Source organism: Stenella coeruleoalba (genome assembly GCF_951394435.1).
Source record: "Stenella coeruleoalba genome assembly, chromosome: 15".
NCBI classification, from domain to species: domain Eukaryota; kingdom Metazoa; phylum Chordata; class Mammalia; order Artiodactyla; family Delphinidae; genus Stenella; species Stenella coeruleoalba.
In genome coordinates, this window is record NC_137161.1 from 21242060 (window position 1) to 21263502 (window position 21443).

A 21443-nucleotide genomic window follows, 5' to 3' on the forward strand; every position below is an offset into this window, starting at 1 on the left:
ACAGGTGAAACAGCGTGCCCGGGTGACTGCCACAGCTCCACCCCCGCACTGGCCACCTCTGGTTTCGTCTGTGAACTGGGTGGTTGTAAGGCTTGAAGGCCGTTGGGGGTTATTTTCCCAACTTGGCTGAATGGTCAGGGCACTTGGAAGCATAGACTCCCTGGCTCCACCCCCAGCCTGCTGGACAGATTTCTTGGGGGGGTGGAGTGGGGGTGGGGGTGAGGAATTGGTATTTTAACAAGTCCTGCAATTGGGCCACTTTGGAAAATCCTAAGGTAATCACTGAAAAGTGCACTGTGAACCCATGAGGGTGTTTTGGCTGCAAGTAACTAATTCCAATTCAAAATGTCTTACCTGCTAAGGAAATGTATCAGTCTATATCTCTGCCTTATGTCTCTTTGTAAGAACTTTTTTACGGAGAGGATATCTTTCCCAAAAGCCCCCAGCAAACATCCCCTCACAGCTCATTGGCCAGAAAATGTCACATGTTCCCTATCTAAACCAATCATTGGCCAGGGGAATTGGGTGTACTGTGGGCCTCAACCAATCAGAAACCAGCCCCTGGTGGAGGGGGGACGTGATTATATGGAGGGAATTGGATTCTTGAACAAAGTGAACCTTCTGCCCACACAAAAGGGGTGGATGAAGGTTAGGTGACTCCTACTGCAACTGGGATAGTAACTTATAGTTCATGATTATTAGGGTGTAAGAGAGAGCTGTGTGAGGTACTGTGGGAGTGCCGAAGAGGGAATAACGGACTCTGCCTGGAGAAGAATCATGGAGGGCTTCCTGGAAGTGGTGTGTGTCAGGGGCACAGGGAGGCACTGGAACTTTGTCCCATGGGATGAAGAGTTCACCAGTAAATCCAGGCTTCTAGCAGCCAGTTTCCCTCACCTTCCACTAGGTCCTTCCCCCTCGAGGGCCCTAGTTCATCCAGCAAGACTGTCAATTCTGTTTACCACCCACAGGCCTGAAGATAAAACCAAGGGGCTGGCGGTCGTGATTGATGCCAGGAAACAGCCCCCACATCCTGGTCTGGTCAGTGCCTTGCAGGCCACCCAGGTGAGTGGGAGGCGGACAGCCTCAGCCTCGCAAGTCTTGCGAGCACCGGGGGCCTTAGGATATTCACAGATCCTGAGAGGCTCAGAGCTGAGACCAGGTACCCAGGTAGGGAGTCTTAGCTGCACATAACAGAAACCCCAGCCCAGCCACGCTTAAAGACAAAGGTCATTCATTGGTTTATCTGACTCGACTGTCCGGGAGTTAAACCCAACTTCAGGTATGGCTTGATTCAGGGGCTCAAATAAAGCCACCAAGATCGGGTTTCTATCTCCCTATTTCTGGCCCCATTCTCCTGGGAGAGTGCCCTTCTCAGCCAGGTCCCCCTCTTGGTGGCAGTGTGGTTCCCTGCAGCTCTAACTTCATATGGTCTTTCATTTAAGTCCGGTAGGAAAGAGTGATTCTTTTCCCAGAAGTCTCAGTTTCTTTGTGTCTCCTTAGCCCAGATTCGCTCAGCTGTCCATCCATCAGCCGATCTCTGTGTCAGGGGAATGTGACATACTGATTGGCTTAGGCTTAGCCAATGAACTGAGAATGGGGGAGGGAAGAGATTGCTAACTCACCAGCATGGGCAGCAGCGTAAATGGAAGTTTGGCATATGCTCACCTCATGACCTCCACGCCCAAGTCCTTCTCCCTTTACAGATGGGGAAACTGAGACCCAGAGTGGGTGGGGCACCTGGGAAGTTTGCAGTCCAGCTTGGACCTGCTGTTCTCTTGACTTCCAGTGACTCCCAATAAGTCATTTGACTCACCCTCCAAATACGGATCCAAGCCCTCCATACCGCATAAGGGTCCCAGCCATGGGGAACCCTCACCCCATCCCTGTGGCCCATTTGCCTACGTCTTAGCCGGGAGGCTCAGTGAAAGCCTAGGCGGATCAGCTCTGAAATGATTCTCTCCAACAGACTCTGGTCCCAACCTCCATCCGTGCTGTGCTCTTCCTGGGGGAGCAGGAGGCCGCTCTCCAGCTGGAGGCATCTGACATCCAGGTGAGGGCTCCGGCGGAGGGGAGGTGGGCTGGAGCTGAGCTGGGGTGAAGAATGGCAGAATTCACAAGCTAGGAGAGGCCCTGAAATAATCAAGGGTAGGTCCATTAGATACGAGTCCAGGATGCTACAACTCTACTGCCCAGCCCCCATGGCAAGCATTGCCAAATCAGCCCCAGAATTATTTCTCCCTGGCAACCCTAGCAGCTCCCGGTGGGCACGACCACGTGATTGAGAGCTGCGCGCAGCATGAAACCCACTTGAAAGCTTCATCTTGTCAACCCCTCCTCCCTTCTTCTCAGATGGGGAAACTGAGGTCCAAGGCCATACAGCAAGCTAGAGGGGCCGTTTCCACACCTCACCTGGCCCTTCCTGTATCTCTCTCCCTAGTTTCTCTCAGCATCTCCAACTTAGATGCTAAGTTGATTCAGGGCTTCACGGGAAAGAACACTGCAGCTCCCTTTAATCACTGCCATGTACCACGGTCACGAGCGTGGGCACCCTGCCCTCTGCCCTGTTTCAGGAAATGATTTTATTTTATTTATTTATATATATATTTTTTGCGGTACGCGGGCCTCTCACTGTTGTGGCCTCTCCCGTTGCGGAGCACAGGCTCCGGACACGCAGGCTCAGCGGCCGTGGCTCATGGGCGCAGCCGCTCCGCGGCACGTGGGATCTTCCCGGACTGGGGCACGAACCCATGTCCGCTGCATCGGCAGGCGGACTCTCAACCACTGCACCACCAGGGAAGCCCCAGGAAATGATTCTAAAGGTCTCCTTCTACCTCCTGGTTAACAAAGAGGCACATTGTAAACTAGAGATGTACTTTTCAAGCTTTTAGGTGCCTATGAATTTCTTGGGGATTGTCCAAGTGCAGGTTCTGATTAAGTAGCTCTGGATGGGAGCTGGGATTCTGCATTCTAACGTGTTCCTAAGTCATGCTGGTGCTGCTGGTCCGTGGACCACACTTTAAATACCAGGCATGAAAAATGGGCTCCAAAACGCCACAGAATTCTCCCCATCCCAAGCTTAGGTATCTGGAGCCATTCATAGCATAAAGCCTCAAGCATCACTGCCTGGGGAGATGCAGTCACCTAGTCCCTGCTCCACGTCTTAGGGGATACTGTTAGGATTTGGTGACCTTTCTCAACAACCCCAAGAAGATAGTACCTTGATGGGTCTCCAGAGAACAGTACAATGATTACAAAGAAGTTACAAGACATGGGCCAGCTTCAGTCTGTTTGTTTGATTGCCTGGACACCTGTGCTGGGAAGGAGCCCAGCTCAGAAGGAAGGAGTTCCGTCATTGATTAATGTCTGCCTCGGGCACAGGCTAGGACAGTGGCAGTACGAATCCTGTTTATTTGCCATTTCTTACCCAGGGTGTGGTTCTCAATTTTGATTTGTCAGAGTTTCCGGAGAAGATTCCTTGCCCAGAAACCATCTCTTAAAGCCAAGGCCAGTCTTACCCATGGGAAGTGGAGTGGTGCTGGGGCGTGGGTCTGGGCAGGACCTTCTCAAGCATCTGTCTCTACACTGAGTCCCCTGGTCCTTCTGACTTGCTTCTTTGTCTGCAGGTAGAGGTGCTGACCTCACTGAAGGCCCTCAGCCGCCACGTGGACCCCAGCCAGCTGCCCATGGCCCTGGAAGGCCCCTTCCCCTACTGCCACGGTGAATGGGTGCAATTCTTCCAGGTATCTACCATCACAGCCTTCACCCCCCACCCTCACCCCTTCTGTTTCTCCCTTCACCGTCCTGCCCCATGGATCCACTGAACTTATCAGGTTCAAAGACAGTCATTCAACAAGTGTTTACAATGAGGGTGCAGAGTGGAGTGACTAAGAGCTCAAGCTCTGGGGCCAGGAGTCCTGGGTTTCAATCCCAGCTCTGCTGTGTGACCTTGGGTAAGTTACACACCTTCTCGGAGCCCTCTTCCTCAGTGACGAAATGGGGCTGATGTGAGGCTTGAGTTCATGTGTGTAAAGAGCTTAGAAGAGTGTCTGGCACATGCTAAGAGTGATGTTAGTGTTAACTGCAAATACATTTACAGACATCTGCTTTGTGGACACACAAAACTCGGGAAGCTTGGGGTCTGGTGAGGGAGGCAGATGTGCTCCCTTCTGTAAGAGGGAGGAAGTAAGGAAACTTCCAGGGCTGGGCTCCTTTCCTGTGTGACCTCAATCCTTCCTCACCGCAACCCTGCGAGGGGGCACCTCATGCCCAGTTTAACACATGAGGATGCATAGGATAGGCACAACTTCCACAGCCACACACAGGAGCTTATGGGCTTGGACCGCACCAGGACCAGTGCCCATAGTTGCCCGCCCAGGGCTTTCTCTAGACCAGGGCAGCCCGACTTCGGCACTATTCACATTTGGGGTCAGATAATTCTTTTCTGGGGGAGCTGTTTGTGCACTGTCATGTGATTAGCACCATCCTTGGCCCCTACCCACTCTGACAACAGCATCCTCCAAATGATGACAACCAAAAGTGTCTCCAGACATTGCCAAATGTCCCCTGGGGTACGCAACCATCACGCGCGGAGAACCACTGGTCTATAGTCTAACGCGGCTGTTTGCTTATTTGCTTTCGGCCTGGTCCTCTTCTTTTTAAGATTGGGTCTATTTTTGAATAGACCCTGTGTTCAAAATTCAAATGGTACAAAAGGGTATATACTGAAAAAAATCTCTTTTCCTATTTGTCCCACAGGCCCCCAGTTCCCCTCTCCAGAGGCCTCCAATTAATCCAGGGGCCTTTGAACTATATTTTTGCTTTAAAACCTTCCCTTTAAATGAAATCTTACCTATAGAGCCAGCATATAAAACTGGTAATGAGGATGAGTATCGGTGCTATTCTAAGTGCCTGGCACAAATAAACCCATTTAGTCCTCCCACAAGCCTCTAAGGCAGGAAATGGGGAAATGATCCCATTTTGCAGAAGAGGAAGTAGAGGCACAGAGAGGTTAAGAAACTTGCCCGAGGCCTCAGAGCTAGTAAGTGGTGGAGCTGGGCTGAAGTGGGACCCGGAGAGGATGTCCTCTACCCCTGCCCTCTCACCCCCTCCTACCATTCCCTCTCCCACAGGCCTGGGAGTAGGTCAGGCCTGTCTTCTCTTTTTCTCTCTCATTCCCAGCATGAGTGGTTCTCAAACTGTGGTCCCTGGACCAGCAGCAGCAGCGCCACCTGGGAACCTGTTAGAAATGCACACTCTCAGGCCCCACCCCAGAGAAACTAAACCAGAAACTCAGGAGGAAGGCTCAGCAGCCTGCTTTATAACTGACTTTCCAGGGGATTCTGATGCAGCTAAAGTTTGAGAACGACCACCCACGTGTCCTCCTGGTGGGAGGAGGAGAGAGGCACCCTCTTCACTGGCCCAGGCTAACATCCCCACTCTGGCCTCCTTTCCTGCAGAAGCTGGACCCTTTCCTTGCTGACCTCCGCCAGGCCTCCTCGCTGCTAAAGGCTTCCATCAAGGAGTTTGAGAAGGGTGACCCCCCTGGAGGGGTGCAGGTGAGACAAGAGCCTGAGGTGGGGAAACCACACTACATCCCTTATTTCATGGACCAGGGGCTCAGTGAAGGGACTTTGTTTTCATTCATTCATTCAACCGATATTTACTGGGCAGTCACCATGTGTCACGGCCTGGAGACCCAGCCTGGGGCAAATCGACTTGTCCCTGCCCTCGTGGGGCTCATGGTACAGTGCGAAAGGTCATAATTTAAAAAATAAACAGAAATGGACATGTCATTACAAGTGACGCTGAATGCTGTGAAAGTAAGATTGAGAAAAATGGGGAAGGAGGGTATAGAAGTTGAGCCTTGAAGGATGGGACGGAGCCATGGGACTTGGTCTGTGCTTGGTCTGTTCAGGAAGAGCAAGGAGGCCAGTGTGGAACAGAGTGGGGGAGGGGAGGATAGAACGAGAGGATCTTCTGGATCCACGGGGCTGTATCAGGGAGGAGTTGGGTTGGGATTTGATTCTAAATGGGCAGAGAAGCCGCTGGAGAGTTCTAAGCAGCGGCACTGGGATGATCAGATTGGCACTTTGAGATCCATCCGGTTGTCATTCAGAGAACAGACTGCGGGGGGAGCCAGAGTGCCGCAGAGAGATCAGTGACGAGGCTGGGATGGGCGTCCCAGCAAGAGATGATGGTGCTTGGACCAGTGAGGTTGCCACGGTGATGGGAGGAAGCTCGGCTTGAGGAGATGTTTTAGAGATAGAAAGGAGAGACTTTCTGTAGAACCTTGAACGCCAAACTGGGGGAGTCAGGCGTGATTGCGGTGTGGGGAGCCCTGGAAGGTTATAGAAGGAAAGTGGGGATTGAGCCGCAGGCTACCTCCCTACCCTGGCAGGAGGCCTCCAGGTGTCTGAGCAAGTCCAAGGAGCTGATGGAGGCTGTGCTGAGGGACCCAGGCCTGTTGGGCCTCCAGCAGGAAGGCGGAGCCACCCTGGCCAGGCTGCGACAGGAAGGCAGCAGGCTGAACTTCAACCCAGACATCAGGTACGGACACCAGGCTTTTCCTTCCCCGCCCCATCCTATTCCCCAGACTGGGACTCGGGGCTGGGGTCACTTCGCTGAGAGGACACATAGGGTGGGCTCTGAAGATGCCCAGGATGGGGTGTTTGCCGGGCCCATATCCTGGACTGAGGCCTGATCACGGGCCCCAGCCTATACCTTGGCAAGTCCCTTCTCTGCGGCCCCTCCTCAGTCCAGGCATCAGAGGACAGCACCCGCATTTCTGGTCACTGTCATAGACCAAGGATGCTCTCTGACCCAGACGCTGGGCTGAGCCCCTTTAAGAGCCCACCTCTTATTCCTCAAAAGACCATGTGAGGCTCACATCCTCCCGTTTGGCTGATAGATACCTGAGGCTAAGCGAAGGGAAGTAACAGCCGGACCAGCTGAGCACTAACCCCTGCACTGCCCTACCCTTCGTGGCAGGGGCCAGGGGAACCTCGTGCTGTGCCAGGGTCACAGAACCACAGAGCAAGAAATACGCATTCCGAGAAAGAACCAATTTAGGAGTGGGGTGGAGGAGAGGTGCAAGTCAGGAATTAAATCAGCCGGTAGTTGTATATATTTTATCTCTGTTAGAATGAACACTACTACAAAGTTTGCGTAATCCAAGAACATTTTATTTATTTAACCTCCTCCTCTCAATAGCACTTAGCGTGAACACAGCATTGTTCTGAGGGCTTTAAGGATATTAATGTGGTTAATTCCCACCCACGAAGGGGCTCCGAGTATTACCCTCATTTTACAGTGGAGGAGCCTGAGGTTCAGAGAGAGGTTAAGTGACTTGCCCAGGGCCACACAGCTGGGATGTGGCGGGGCTGAGACTTGAACCCAGGCAGCCTAGCCCAGAATCTTGAACACACCACCCTGAGCTCTGCCCACAGAGAGATTCATGCTGATGTGAGCGCTGGGCGGCAGTGGACCCTGGTGCTCGGTGTGGAGTTGTCCTCACTGCCCCTCACACAGCCTGGTGGGGCTGGCACTGCCTTTCCCAGCATGCCCCTGCCTCACTGACTGGGCCCCCAAGCCCCTTTGGTCCAACATAGGCCCCTCCAGACCGTTGGCCACCAGCAGCTCCACCAGGGAGCGCTGTGGTCCCGCGTGAGCCGCTGCGTGTTTCTTAGGCACCTCCTGCCTGCCCGGCCCGTTTCTCCCTCCCTTTGCCAGACAGACTGGCATTTTCCATCCCGTTCACGCACCCTGGGTGCTCACCCCTTCCATGGAAGGGCAGTGACCTGTGGGAAGCTACAGTCAGATAAGGAGGCTTAGGGCAAGGCTCCCTCCGGGAAAACGGGCTCTCCTTCCATCTCCTCTTTTTCCTTTTCCTTCTAAAGGACCCCAAGGGCAGAGGAGGGTGGGGTGGGATTTGAGGGGTGTTGGGAAAGCCCTGAGATTCCTCCTTTCACCCAAGTTTTTCCTGAAATCCCATCTGCATCCCTTCATTTATGTCTTGCTGGCCTTGATCATTTTTTAAAATCACGTGCAGAAAAGGCCGTGGACTGAGTTTCAATTCAGACTGCCATGCGTGTGAGTGAGAACCTCTCTCTGGAGGATCAGTTTTCCTATGTGTAAATGTTTTCCTAGCTGTAAAATAGAGGCCAGAGTGGAGAGGTGTGTTACAGCCACTTGTCATCATTGCAATAGAAATAACAAGCGCTTTGTAAATAAGTTCATTTGTACCATTTTTTTAGATTCCACATATAAGCAAATGAACTTATTTACAAAACAGAAATAGAGTCACAGAAGTAGAAAATAAACCTGTGGTTACCAGGAGGAAGGGGGAGGGAGGGATAAATTGGGAGATCGGGCTTGACATATACACGCTATTGTATATAAAATAGATAACTAATAAGGACCTACTCTATAGCACAGGGACCTCTACTCAATACTCTGTAATGACCTATGTGGGAAAAGAATCTAAAAAAGAGTGGATATACGTATATGTGTAACTGATTCACTTTGCTGTTCAGCAGAAACGAATGCAACATTTTAAATCAACTATACTCCAATAAAAATTAATTAACAAAAATAAAAGAAATAACGAGCGCTAACAGCACCATGGGCCAGGCACTGTGTCAAGTGTTTTGAGTGCGTGAGGGCGGGTTTGCCGGAGGCGCTTCGGAGAGCGCTGAGGTCCAGGCCGCTCTCCGGGCAGGACTCCGGTGGGTCGGGGAGGGGCCTGGGCACTGAGATTTTTAAAGCTCCCAGAGCAGGTTCTAATTGTGTTGCCAGGGTTGAGCGCCAAGGGGTTAGATCCTTTAATTCTCACAACCCCCCTGTGAAATGGGTTCTGTTATCCCCATTTTTTATAGCTGAAGAAACGGAGACAGAAAGGTTGAGAAGTTTGCACAAGGTTCTGTTACTAGAAGGTAGCAGGGCTGGGATTTGAACCCAGACCTCTCCAGCTCGGTTCATACCCTCCTGGGGAAAGGCAGGGTCATTTGGTTTCTCGCTGTGTCCTCTGGTCCTCCCAGTCCCACGCAAGGCCAAGGCTGAGGCCCAGAGAGGTGTAGGGACCTGCCCAAGCTCACACAGCAAGTCAGCAACTGAAATACCCAGGCCAGGGCCACAGAGCTGGTGGGAGCCGCGGAGGCATGCCTATGCTAGGCAGGAGTGCTGGGGCTCCGGGGCAGGGGGTCAGCATCTTGGGTTTTCGCTCACACTCCTCGGCCTCCCAGGAGCCATCTGGCCGAAGCTGCTGCCCTGTACAGCCTCGTGGATGAACAGCTGCATGTCCTCGTCACTGTGTCCAACCACCTCCTGAGGAGGCTGGAGCTCCGCGTCCGCCTGGGCCGCCTGGAAGCTGCCATCCACCAGGTGAGAGAGGAGGAAGCTGGCCCTGGGACGTGACGGGGTGGTGGGCGGCTCCTGCCTCCCCAGGCCCCACCCCAGCCAGGCGCTTTGCTCTCGTAAAACGACAGCAGGCAGGCATTCTTGGAGCACATGACATGCACTCCATAGTGCTTGATAGGTGAAGACATAACTCCAGAAGCTGCATTTTTTAAACACCGACTTTGCGCCAAGCCCTGGGCCGGAGCCTTTGTGTCCATCACCGCTTTCCAACCTCATCCCTTACCAGTGATGTGGGCAAGATGCTAGGATTTCTCCTACTCATCGATAAGGACACTGAGACTGGGAGACATTATGTCATCTGCCCGTGGCCGCACACCTAGGGGTCTGATCCTGGAGCCCACACCTGGCACCACTCTGTCCAACTGTTGATGCCTAGAACCAACGCATCCCTTCATGCTCTGGGCCGTGGAACAGAGTGTGCCTGGAACCAGACGGCCTGCTTCCAATGCTGGCTCTAGCACTTACTAGCGGTGTGACCCTAGACAAGGTATTTAACTATTCAGTGCCTCGGTTTCCTCACCTGTTAAATGGGGGATAATATTAGTGCCTGCCGCATGGGGCTTTGTGAGGATAAAGTGGGTGCTGCTCTTTTAAGACACCCCAGAATACGAAGAAGACTTCTGCTTATGGGATCGAGAGCCATTTTACCCCCTCTGTCCTTCCTTGAATCCTCACGTCTACCCCATTTTGCCACTGAATAAACTGAAGCCCAGAAAGGAGAAGTGACTTGCGCAGTTCACACAGGGAGTTCATGGCAGGGCCGTGCACCTTCCTCTGGCGCTGTTTGGATGGTGAGAACCACGCCCCACCCCCACCCCAAGCTGTCTCTTCTCCTCCCCAGAATTGGGAGGGTTTCAGTCCAGGCTGGTGGCATAGGCCCAGCCCCCAGATGACTGAGGACAAGACTTCAGCTTCCCAGGAAGGTGGCAAACTGGCGTAAGGATGTCTCCTCAGCAGCCCCTCATGTCCAAACCTCCCTCCCCTGCCCCAGGTCAGCAACTGGATGGAGCAGGAAGGAAGCCAGTGCCTGCAAGTGCTGACCCCCAAGGACGGAAGCTTGGAGACAGTGGAGAAAGCCCACGCAGAGTTTGAGGACTTCTTCCTTCAGGCTGCGGTGTGTTTCTAAAACTGAGGGGGGTGGGGAGCAGATAGAGAGGGCAGGAGATGGGGGTGGCACTGCTGGGGAAAAGTTGCGGAGGCGGGAAAGTGGAAGAAAGCTTCCCAAGACAGTGAGGAGAGTAACTTGGAACACAAAGCATTCAGCTTAGATATTGTCTCCTCCAGGAAGCCTTCCCTGACTACCAAGTACAAAGATGGCCCATCTCAGAATGCCTGGAGGGCTTCTTAAAATACACATTCCAGGGTCCTACCCTAGCCCTACTGAGTCAGCCTCAGAGCTGGGGTGGGGGGAGAGAATCTGCATCCTTGATGTGCTGGGTCCTGGGGCACAGGGTGATTCAGCCTCTGTTTCAGCCCTCGGGGAACTTCCAGGCCAGTGGAGGGCGGAGACAAGATGGGGGGCTGGGGGGCAACAGGGAAATAGCCAGAAAAGGAGAACTGTGGGGACACAGGCGAGGAGCCTGTAACCCAGACTCTGGGGTTGGAGAATTTTGCCAGAAGAGGGTGACGCTAAGCAGAATCCCAGCAGGCAAAGTAAACCCTGGGTTCCCATTTTACAGATGAGGAAACTGAGGCTCAGGAAGTCTCATAACCCGGTAGTAAGGCTGGAGCTGAGTAGACACCCCTCCCCTCCCTGCTCAGGCCCAGTACCGCCGTGGCCTGGAGCTGTGCAAGCAGGCGGCCCAGCTGGGAGCTGCAGCCAGGGCCAGGGAGGCGGGAGGAACAGAGCTCCCAGAGCTGGCAGGCTTCACCTTCACCCAGCGGGCCTTCCAGGCTAAGCTGACCCACTTCTACATGGCAGCCGAGCGGCAACGCACAGACCTGGAGACGCTGCTCCACCTCCACCACTTCTGCAAGAAGGTGAGCCTGGCAGCCCACCTGCATAAACTCCCAGCTCCCCCAACACCTAGGACGTAGGGTGGGGGCAGGGAACAGCCTAGACACAGCACTAGGCTCTTTTCATTCCATAGCCCCGTGAGGGGGAAAACGCATTACCTGCATTTTCCAGAAGGGAAACAAGGTTTGCAAGGTTAAGTTACCCTCCTTAAACCAGGTCCAGCTAATCCCTGACCCCAGCTTGTCCCACTACACAGGCAGTCTCCCAGTGACCCAGATATCACCTCTCAAAGGAAATCACCTGCTTCTTAAACGTTGGGATTAGGGGAAGGATCCTGGGGATTTCTGAGAATCTGATCAAAGCCATAGACTTTCCCTCCACACATAGACCTCTGCAGGCAACTTCACAGGGTCAGGACCAGGCTCAGAACCTTGATCTCGTCCCACCCCTCTATTACAGTGTTAGGGAAACAGGATCAGAGAAGTACCATCACTTAGCCAAGGTCACACAGCAAGCCATGGCACCATTGTGCTCTTTCCCATGCCCCACCTTGCCCTGCACAGATGCGTTGGAGGAGACAGCTGGGGAAGGAAGGAAGGAAGGGACAGTTGGCTGAGGGCGGGCCCAGAGGCTGCTCTGAGCATCCTTAGAACAGAGGCCTCAGTCCTCACCAGGAACCCAGCGTTTGGCCAGGAGGGAGGAGGAGGGGGTAGGGCTACTGGGGCAAGGGTCGGGGGCCTGGGCAGAGGTGAGTTAGGAAGCAAGAATAACTCCATTGCTTCGCATCTGTCATCTCTTGGAACCCAATGTGGCAAGGTTGACCAACTCCATTGTACAGATGAGGAAACTGAGGGCCCAGAGAGGGGCAGCACCTTGCCCAAGGCCACACAGCTAGAGAAAAGAAGAGCTGGAATTTGAACCCAGATGTGTCCATGTGCTATGTTCTTCTGCAAAGGAGAGCGAAATGACAAGCAGTTCTTGTGTCCAAGCAGACGTGATGACGATGGTGATGAGGGTTAGATGACTATTATGGGGTAGCCCACATTATTGACTGTGTTCACCACGCCAGACCCTCCTAAAAGCACTTTGCATACCTTGCCCGCTTTAATTCTCATCATATCTTTGTGAGGGAGGGGCACCAACATTGTTTCCATTTTACAGATGAGGAAACTAAGGTCCAAAGAGGAAAGTGGCTTTCTCAGCATCCCCTAGCCCGGTTGGTCAAGCAGGATTTGACTTCAGAGCCCCCGCCCCTCTTAAATCCATTTAGCCAAATCCCTTGTCTTTCTGATGGGGAAACTGAGGCCTAGGGGGAGCAAGGGAGCAGCCTGAGAGAGCTGTAACCCAGATGAGACAAGAACCCACACCTCTGGCCTGGGCCCAGTGCCCTCAGCTGCCCCTCGCACTGGCCACTGACGATGGAGCATGGGAAGAGCCTGACCCCAGCCTCCCAGCTGTCAGGCCAGCCCAGCACACAGGGCACCAAGAACGCAGATGCTTTGGGGGCAGCGGGAGGGACTCGATCAACTCACACCTGGGGCACTGGGAGGACAGGCCACTCTGTCTCCCTCAGGCAAGGGAGGTAGATGTGGGCAGAGGCAGCGAAGGGATCCCCCGCGCCCAGCTGTTCAGAAGTTAGAGAGCGAGACAGCAGGAAGATCTGAGACTTAGAGTCAGGGATATGCCTGCATGGGCTCTGTGACCTCAACAGTGGCCTTCACTGCTCTGGGCCTCAGCTCCTTGTCAAGAATAATGATGATAATAATAACAACCAATGCTTAGGTACGGAGTTCTTATTGTCTGCAGGCCCTGTTCTAGTCATTTCACATATGGTATTATGGTCACACCAACCCTGTGAGGCAGGAAGCCCAGAGAAATCAAGTCACTGACCCAGGGTCACACAGCTAGGAAGTGGCGTAGTTGAGATTCGAACCCAGGTCCTCTGGCTCTCGTGCAGAGAAGTGAGAATTAAATTAAATGTAAGTAACCCCTCCCCCTGCCCCTACACCCGACTTTGCTCAAATCTGGAATTATTATTTTTAACACCGATGTTAAATTATTGTTTTTAACACCGAGGTACTGCTAATGTTGTCATTAGCAGTAGTGGTAGGAGGAGTAATGCCTCATGGATTAAGGGGTTCTGGAAGCTTCTCTCCCTTGTTTACTAATTTTAGCTGATTTCAGCCCCATCGGCCTTCCCTGGAGAAAGCAAACTGGCTCCAGCACTGAGGCCTTTGCACTGGCTGTTCCCTCAGCCTGGAAAGCTCTTCCCCTCGACAGCACCTTCTCCTCTCTGGCCCAGAATTTTAATCCGCACAGTAAGGGGTGGGGCAAGATGATTTCTGAGGTGTTCTCCACCTCTGTCCAGCTTGGCCTGGAATATCTGGTCCCAGACAGACAGACGGACAGACAGGACGGCTCAGTGCTGGGCTCAGCCCCAGGTGGAGAGCAGGCATGCGGCAGCTTTGGCACTAAATAATAATAACATGATTGTGTCGCTAACGGAGATTTATGGAGCCCTTTCCCAGCCATGAGCTCAATGTGCTTCTGCAAATATGAAGCCATTTATCTAAAGACAAGTTCCCTTAATCCGCGGAAAGATGGTTTCCTCGGAGAAAATTGTTCTCCAATCCCCACTGCCTAACAGCTTGCTGTTGGCTTCTAAATTAATGGAGAGAAAGATTATGTTTTTCACGAGCTGCTGGGAACATGTTGGCTCCTTTGCAACCTGCAGACATTTTGTGGGTGAAGTGGGTACAGGCAGGATCCTAAAATGCGGCAGAGGCCCGGCCAGAGCGAGGGGGCCTCCGGGCCTGGGCTGGCTGACAGTCTCACTGTGTGACTGCAAGGGCAGGGCCCTGCCTGGGCCAGTTTCTCCTGTGCAAGGAGGTGCTTGGAAGATACCCTCTTGAGGGCTGGACAGGGCTGAGTTTGAATCCCAGCTCCTCCCTGACTTGCAGCGTGACCTGGGACAAGTGATTTCATGTGTGTGAGCCTCAGTTTCCTCCTCTGTAAAATGGGCTGCTGGTTCAGTGTGATCCTACATGAGATGCACAGAGCCTGGCAAACAGTCAGCGTTCAATAAATATTAGCCAGACTCCTCCCTCAGCACCACTTATGAGGGGTTCATACAATCCGAGAATCACTCAAATTTCCATGATTATCTATCACAACCTCTACTTTACTGAGGGGGAGACTGAGCCCCAGAGAGGGGTGAGTCCTTGCTGGCCCCTAAGTCTGTAAGACTGTGCCTGAAGATCCCAAGGGTGCTGGGGACTGTTTCCCGGTGGGTAACGGAGGGTGGTGTTCCCTGGGGAAGAAAGGGAAATATTGTCATCGTCAGCGGTGGAGAAAATCACAGCTGTGCTAAGAGAGACCCTAACACTGATTGGACGTTTTTGTATTAATTCAGTCTAGCTGTATTTGTTCTTTAAGCCTCCTTTTGGCTCAGAGAGGCCTATCCCTGTCCTCACGGAACCCCCATCTCCCTCTCTTCTTGTCTCCCAGATGACCTGGTTCCACATGGACTGCCAGGACCTGATGGCCCAGCTCAGGCTGGGCAAGGCCCAAAGGGCCAGCCCTGGGGACCAGCGCCGCCTCCACCGCTACCTGCAGCGCCTGGCGTCCGAGTTCCCTGCCGAGAAGCTCACGGCCATGCGGCTGCAGGTGGCCTCTCTGAGCTGGGAGGGCCTGGGCCAGGACCTGTGGGAGGAGGCCCGGGAGAGGCACGAGGAGATCCAGACCCTCCTGAAGAAGGCACTGGGCCACTGTCCATGCCTGGCAGGTCCCCCTTCCCACCCGGCGGGCCGGGAACTCAGAGGGGCGGCCGCCAAGGGCCAGGACCTGAATGGAGAAGTCACTTACAAGGGAAGATGGGACCTGCCCCTCCAGGACTCACTGGGTCTGGATTGTTCGCCAAAATCCTGTTGGCCTCCTCGGGCCCCCAGACGTGTACAGAACAGAAGTTTCCAAGCAGCCCCTCCACCCCAGGAAGCTGGCCAGGCTTTTGAAGCTGATGACGGCAGAAGCCCGCATGGGCCCCTGGATCCTGCCTCTGAGCGTTATCTAACCTCCTTCCTTTCCTGGCAGCGGCTCCCCAGGCAGAGTCAGATCCCCCGGCCCACTGGGGGCAGCTTCTCCTCGGAGGGGACAGACTCACAGACGTCTCTGGAGGACTCACCCCACACAAGTCCCCCTGCATCCCTCTAGCTGGGAGTTCCCGTCAATCACACCAGGCTCCGGCAGGGATGGGTATGGTTCGGGTGGGGCCCAGCTAAAGACAGAGCTGGGGAGCCCTGGACCATCCGTCAGGACGTGGCTACTGAGTTTGGCCCGTGCTCGGTAGACAAGAACTCGCACCTGCTCCCGGCCCCAGGAAGCTCTGGGAAGACGCGACTCTCACACATTCAGAATAGTGAGAGTGGAGGGCAGGGCAGGACGCGGAAGAGCGTGAGATTGGCTCCAAAACCCTGGAGTCTCATCGTGGAAAGAGCTGTTGGTACAGATCCTTCCAGAGATCTCCGACTTAGGCAGAACCCCACCTGGGGTTCAGGGGTATGTAAGCTTCCCCTTGGGGCACAAGGGGCAAAGCTGCCCTCATAATAGAACCCAGGGTGGGGAGATTAGGGGAGTGGCTTCCTGTCTTAGGGTCCTACGAAACAGACCACACAAGGATTCAAATGCGCATTTACTTGGCGGAGGAGCAGGGGAGCGAGTCTGAGAAGGGAATAAAGGGGGTGCTGTCAAGTGAATTACCACATGTAATTTATCCACTGACGCCACTGGCCTTGGGCAAAGAGAATCACCTGCTGGAGGCCAGTTAGTGCGCATGGAAGGGGTAAGGGAGGGGGACTGTCTGCTGCATCTCTACTCTGTCACTTGGCTTCTCCAACAGACATGAGCATCAGTCTCAAGTTCAAGGAACCCCAAAGAGGACCACCTCCCTCTCCCATGATCTCTGCCTTCTTCCCCTCCCCACCAGAGCTCCTCAGACCCACCCCGAAGCCCGACCTCTCCTTAGGCACAGCCTCTGGTGCCTGGCGTCATCAGATTCTGCTATGGTTGGGGCTGGAGGGTAGGGAGCCTTGTCCCCATCCAGCAGGTGGTGCGGGAGGACAGTGGGAAGAGGCTTGAGATGCTCTGATTTCAGATAGAGCATCTAGAAGACAGCCCAGAGTGACCATGGCTAGCGCCTCCCCTGAATGTCATTATTCTGAGAATGTGCGCCCATCTCTGCCTTAGGATGCATCACCAAGATGGCCTCTGGTAGCCCAGCTCTGGAATTTTCCTGGCTCCAGGAAGAGGGTAGGGTGTACATCCCCCCACAAGATGAGGCTGTGGAAGGAGAGGGAGGCAGGACCGGAGCGGGCCTGGGAGGACAAACAGGATTTCTCAAGGGTAATCTCGGGCTTCCCTGGTGGCGCAGTGGTTAAGCATCCACCTGCCAGTGCAGGGGACACGGGTTCAAGCCCTGGTCCGGGAAGATCCCACATGCCGTGGAGCAACTAAGCCTGTGCGCCACAACTACTGAGCCTGCGCTCTAGAGCCCGCGAGCCACAACCACTGAGCCCACGCGCCACAACTACTGAAGCCCGCGCACCTAGAGCCCGTGCTCTGCCACAAGAGAGGCCACCTCAATGAGAAGCCCCCGCACTGCAACAAAGAGTAGCAGCCCCTGTTCGCTGCAACTAGAGAAAGCCCGCGCGCAGCAACGAAGACCCAACGCAGCCAAAAATAAATAAAATAAGTAAATTTTAAAAACATTATTTAAAAAAAGAGTAATCTCAGCAGAGAGATCCACACAAACCTCAATGCCCAAAATCTTCCTGGACTCAAGATTTCATCAAGAGTGGTCTGGGGCCTGTCTGCCTCAGAACCACGAGCAGAGCTGATCAAAGGCAGCGTCTTAGGGGATCTCACCCCAGATAGTTAAAACCAGACCCTTGCGGCAGTGGTGGCTGGAGTCTGCATGTGTAACCAAGTGCTCATGCAACACAGTGAGGTGGGGTGCTGTTGGGAAACCCTTGGGGCTAAGGCCTGAGCCGCCCCCAACCCCCACCCCAAGCCAGCTCTGATTCTTGCATTCCAGTCTCCTGCCTTCTGTCCAGACAGGCCTGAGGATGCAGGAGGCATTTGATCAGTCCAGCTCCATCCAGGCCTGTTGCCTCAGAGGGGGGCCGAAGGCTCTTAAAATGCTGTTGCCATAGCAACAGCATCCAGCCAGTAGGGACCACAGGCAGGGAGCCAGGGTACCCGGGGTGCAAGGATGAAAACTGACTTCTGAGAGACTACAGTTACGGCTAGTGCTCAGGGGGGCTGAGGAGGGGTATGGATAATCCAAGAATCCTTGGGAGGGAGGGGCCCCCAAAGCCATCTTGTACATCCCTCTTGTCTCCAGGAAGAGCCGAAAGCCCACAATTTGTCTACTCACAGCAGCCCAAAGGGGAGAAGGGGATGCAGAAATGAAATATAATAATGAATAATAATATTACTAGCCAACATTTATTCTGCATTTTCTTTGTGCCTGACTTGGTGCTAAGCCCTTTAAAAGCTTTGCGGGGCTTGTTGAAATGTTCACAACAATCCAATGAAGCCAATACTAGTTTCACCCCATTTTACTGAGGAGGAAACTGCTTTTCAAGCTCCAGGGGTTGGTGGGCAAGAGGTGATAGGAGGAGCATGGCCTGGGAGTCAGGGACCTCACCTGACACTTCCGCCCTGCTGCCAGCTGCCTGTGTGACCCTGGGCAGGTTGCTTCCCCTTTCTGGCCCTTGGTTTACCCTATCTGTACAATCAGGTCATTGAATGGATAAGGATCTTTCTTGTCTTTGTAATCAGAGAGCCCAGCCTTTGAATCCAGGCTTAATAGCCTGGTGACTCTGAGCAGATGGCCGTCTCTCAGTTTTCCCATCTGTCCAATGGGTTTTGTCAAGCCTGCTGGGCCAGGATAATAAGATCCTGGGATCTCTGAGCTCCACACCAGGCCTCTTCCTCTCCAGAGGGGTGGCCATCTTGTAAAGTCTGAGAAACCCACTGGGGCAGTGGTAGGACTGAACCCAAATTGTAGTTTAGGCACTTTACAGTTTACGGTGTATTTTTTGTCCATCCATTTCTTCATCCAATATTCCCTACAACCCTGAGGGCAGAAAAGTTACACTGTAGGATGTCTCCATTTTACAGATGAGAAGACTGAGGAGAGGGGAGGTGACTGGCCCAAGGTCACACAGCAAGGAAAGGAAGGACTAGAGAAGGGGAAACCTCAGAATCTGGACCTAGTTCTTGTCCATGCCTAATCCAGGAAAGCAAATGTCAGCCACTCTGAGGTGAGCACCCCACAACCTCATGCCTTCAAGTTACCCACATCAGACCCTGACAGGGTAGCAGGCAGCACAGGCTGCCCTCCTGAAACAGAGATGTTCTGTTCTCTGTGAGCTGTGAACTGGCTTCCAGCCCAGGACAAACCCATCAGGCCCTAAACCCCACCCACTCCCAGCTGCAAAATAGCTGTCTGAGGCCAGAGCCAGTGGGCCTCCTGGAGAATAAACAAGCCCTCTGGCTGGGCAGCAGGATCCTTGGATCCCATCCCCTTCAGTCTGGGGCATGACAGGGACCTGGGTGAATCACCGCACTTCCTCAGGCCTCATTTTCTCCATCTGTGAAGTGGGGGGATTGGGCAAGACCAGGGATGGCAAACGGGTGTCGTCTGGCCAGTGGAACTCCTGATCTGCCCTCCGAAGCCTGCCTCCCTCTCTGTGTACTGACCATGCATCCAGGCACCCAGGCTGAAAACCTGCAAGATGTCCTTGAACTTCCCCAGAGCCCCCAGATCCACCCCCCTCATCTCTCTCTAATCTTCTTCTTCTTTCTCCCTCCACCTTCCCATCCTCATCCCAGTCTCCATCCTCTCTCCCCCTGGACAGTTGTAACAGTATCCTCAGTGGTCCTCCTGCAGCCACTTGGGCCCTTTTATCCATCCTCCACAGAGAGGCTAGAGGGACCTTTGCAAAATGTAAAATAATGCCAGTCCCTGCTTAACAGAGCCCAGTGGCATCCCGTGACTCTCCAGCTAACCCCCATCCTGCCCATCGCTGGAATCTACAAAGCTCTGTGGGGTCAGGCCTCTGCCCACCACTCTAGCCTCACCTTACTCCCCAGTCTCCATGTTCTCTGAGTTCCAACAACACTGACTTCCTTTTAGTTCCTCGGCCATTCCAAGCACTTTCAAGTTCCCCTAGAAGCACGCCTGGCAACAAGGATTCAGGTACAGGTGATTTGCTGAAGAAGAGATCATGAGAGAAACCACAGGAAGGGGAAACAGGACAGAGAAGGGAAGGAAACCAATGTACAATTTCAGATCAAGGCTCAGCCTCTGCCTGATCACGTGGGGAATGCTGGAGGGTATTTTTACACCTCCTGAGGCACTGCAAGCCTCTGCAAAAGCCTGCCACAAAAAGCAGGGTCCAGGAACCCTAGGGCAGTGCTTGCTTGGAGGAGGGTTGCTGGGGTGGGCCCACAGAAGATAATATTCTATATTACAAATATATAGAATGCTCTCACCACTAAATTATAAATTTTTAAACCTCCAACTTAGAAATAGGTAAAGGATCTGAATGAACATTTCTCCAAATAAGATGCACAAAATTCTAATAAGGACATGAAAAAATGCTCAACCGCATTAGCCATCAAGGAAACACGAATCGAAACCACAATGAGATCTCACTACACATTTACTAGGATGGCTAAAATTTAAAAGTCCAATAATAAACGTTGGCAGGATGTGGAGAAATTGGAACCCTCATACATTGCTGGGGGAATGTAAAACAACGCAGCTGCCTTGGGAAACAGTTGGGCAGGCCTTCAAATGGTTAAACATCCAGTTACGATATGACCCAGCAATTCCACTCCTAGATATACACCCCAAAGAAACAAAACCATATGTCCACACAAGAATTTCTACATAAATGCTTATAGCAGAATTATTCATCATAGTTAAAAGAAAGAAGCAACCCAAATATTGGTCAACCAATGAACGAATAAACAAAATGTAGTATACCCATACAAAAGGATGTGCTTCAGCCGTAAAAAGGAATGAAGTCACTTCCTAACTTATTCTCTGAAGCAAGCATTATCTTGATACCAAAGCCAGATAAATATATCACAAGAAAAGAAAACTACAGGACAATATACCTTGTGAGTATAGATGTAAAAATCCTCAACAAGATACTAGCAAACCAAAGACAATAGCACATTAAAAGAATTATGCAGTGTGACCAAGTGGGATTTATCCCAGGTATGCAAGCGTAAAGATAAGAAAATCAATCAATGTAATATACCACGTTAATAGCATGAAGGGAGAAAAACACGATCATCTCAGTTGTCTCAGAAAAGACATTTGACAAAATCCAACAGCTTTCATGATTAAAAACAAAACAAACAAACAAACAAAAAAAACAAGAACAACAAGAAAAAATACTACTCTGAAAACAAGGAATAAAAGGGAACTTATTCAACATGATAAATGGCATTCATGAAAAACCCACAACTAAGATCAAACTCAATGGTGAAATACTGAAAGCTTTCTCCCTAAGGTCAGGAGCAAAACAGGATGACTATTTTCACCACTGCTATTCAGCATTGTACTGGAAGTTCTAGACAAGAAAATTAGATAAGAAAAACAAATAAAAGGAATCCAATTAGTCAAGAAAAAGAGCAGTTACCCTGCAAAAGAAAGAAAAGGCATCCAAACTGGAAAGGAAGGAATAAAGTTGTTTCTATTCACAGATGGCACGATTCTGTGTAGAGAAAATAAGAAATAATCCCCAAGAAAGATACTAGAGCTAATAAACAAATTCAGCAAAGTTGTGGGTTACAAGATCAACACACAAAAATCTGTGTTTTTACACACCAGCAATGAACAATCTGAAAAGGAAATTAAGAAAGCAATTTCATTTCCAAAAGCATCTGAAAGAATAAAATACTTAGTAATAAATTTAACCAAGGAGGCGAAAGACATTGTATTCATAGGTAGGAAGACTTAACATTGTTAAAATGTCAATACTATCCAAAGGGATCC

The 21443-nt window shown here is 52.2% G+C and overlaps 1 protein-coding gene across 1 annotated transcript in view; it reads left to right on the plus strand.

Annotated features, from left to right (window-relative positions):
• KIAA1755 overlaps nt 1–16626 on the plus strand; it is a 40981-nt gene extending 24355 nt beyond the window's left edge. Inside the window, exons 6-14 of the mRNA XM_079943947.1 lie at nt 969–1062; nt 1967–2050; nt 3624–3740; nt 5457–5555; nt 6398–6546; nt 9240–9378; nt 10406–10528; nt 11176–11394; nt 14879–16626. Coding sequence (XP_079800073.1) covers nt 969–1062; nt 1967–2050; nt 3624–3740; nt 5457–5555; nt 6398–6546; nt 9240–9378; nt 10406–10528; nt 11176–11394; nt 14879–15580 — 1726 coding nt within the window. The 3' untranslated portion in view covers nt 15581–16626. The remainder of the gene's footprint in view (nt 1–968; nt 1063–1966; nt 2051–3623; nt 3741–5456; nt 5556–6397; nt 6547–9239; nt 9379–10405; nt 10529–11175; nt 11395–14878) is intronic.
• The last annotated feature ends 4817 nt before the right edge of the window (nt 16627–21443 follow it).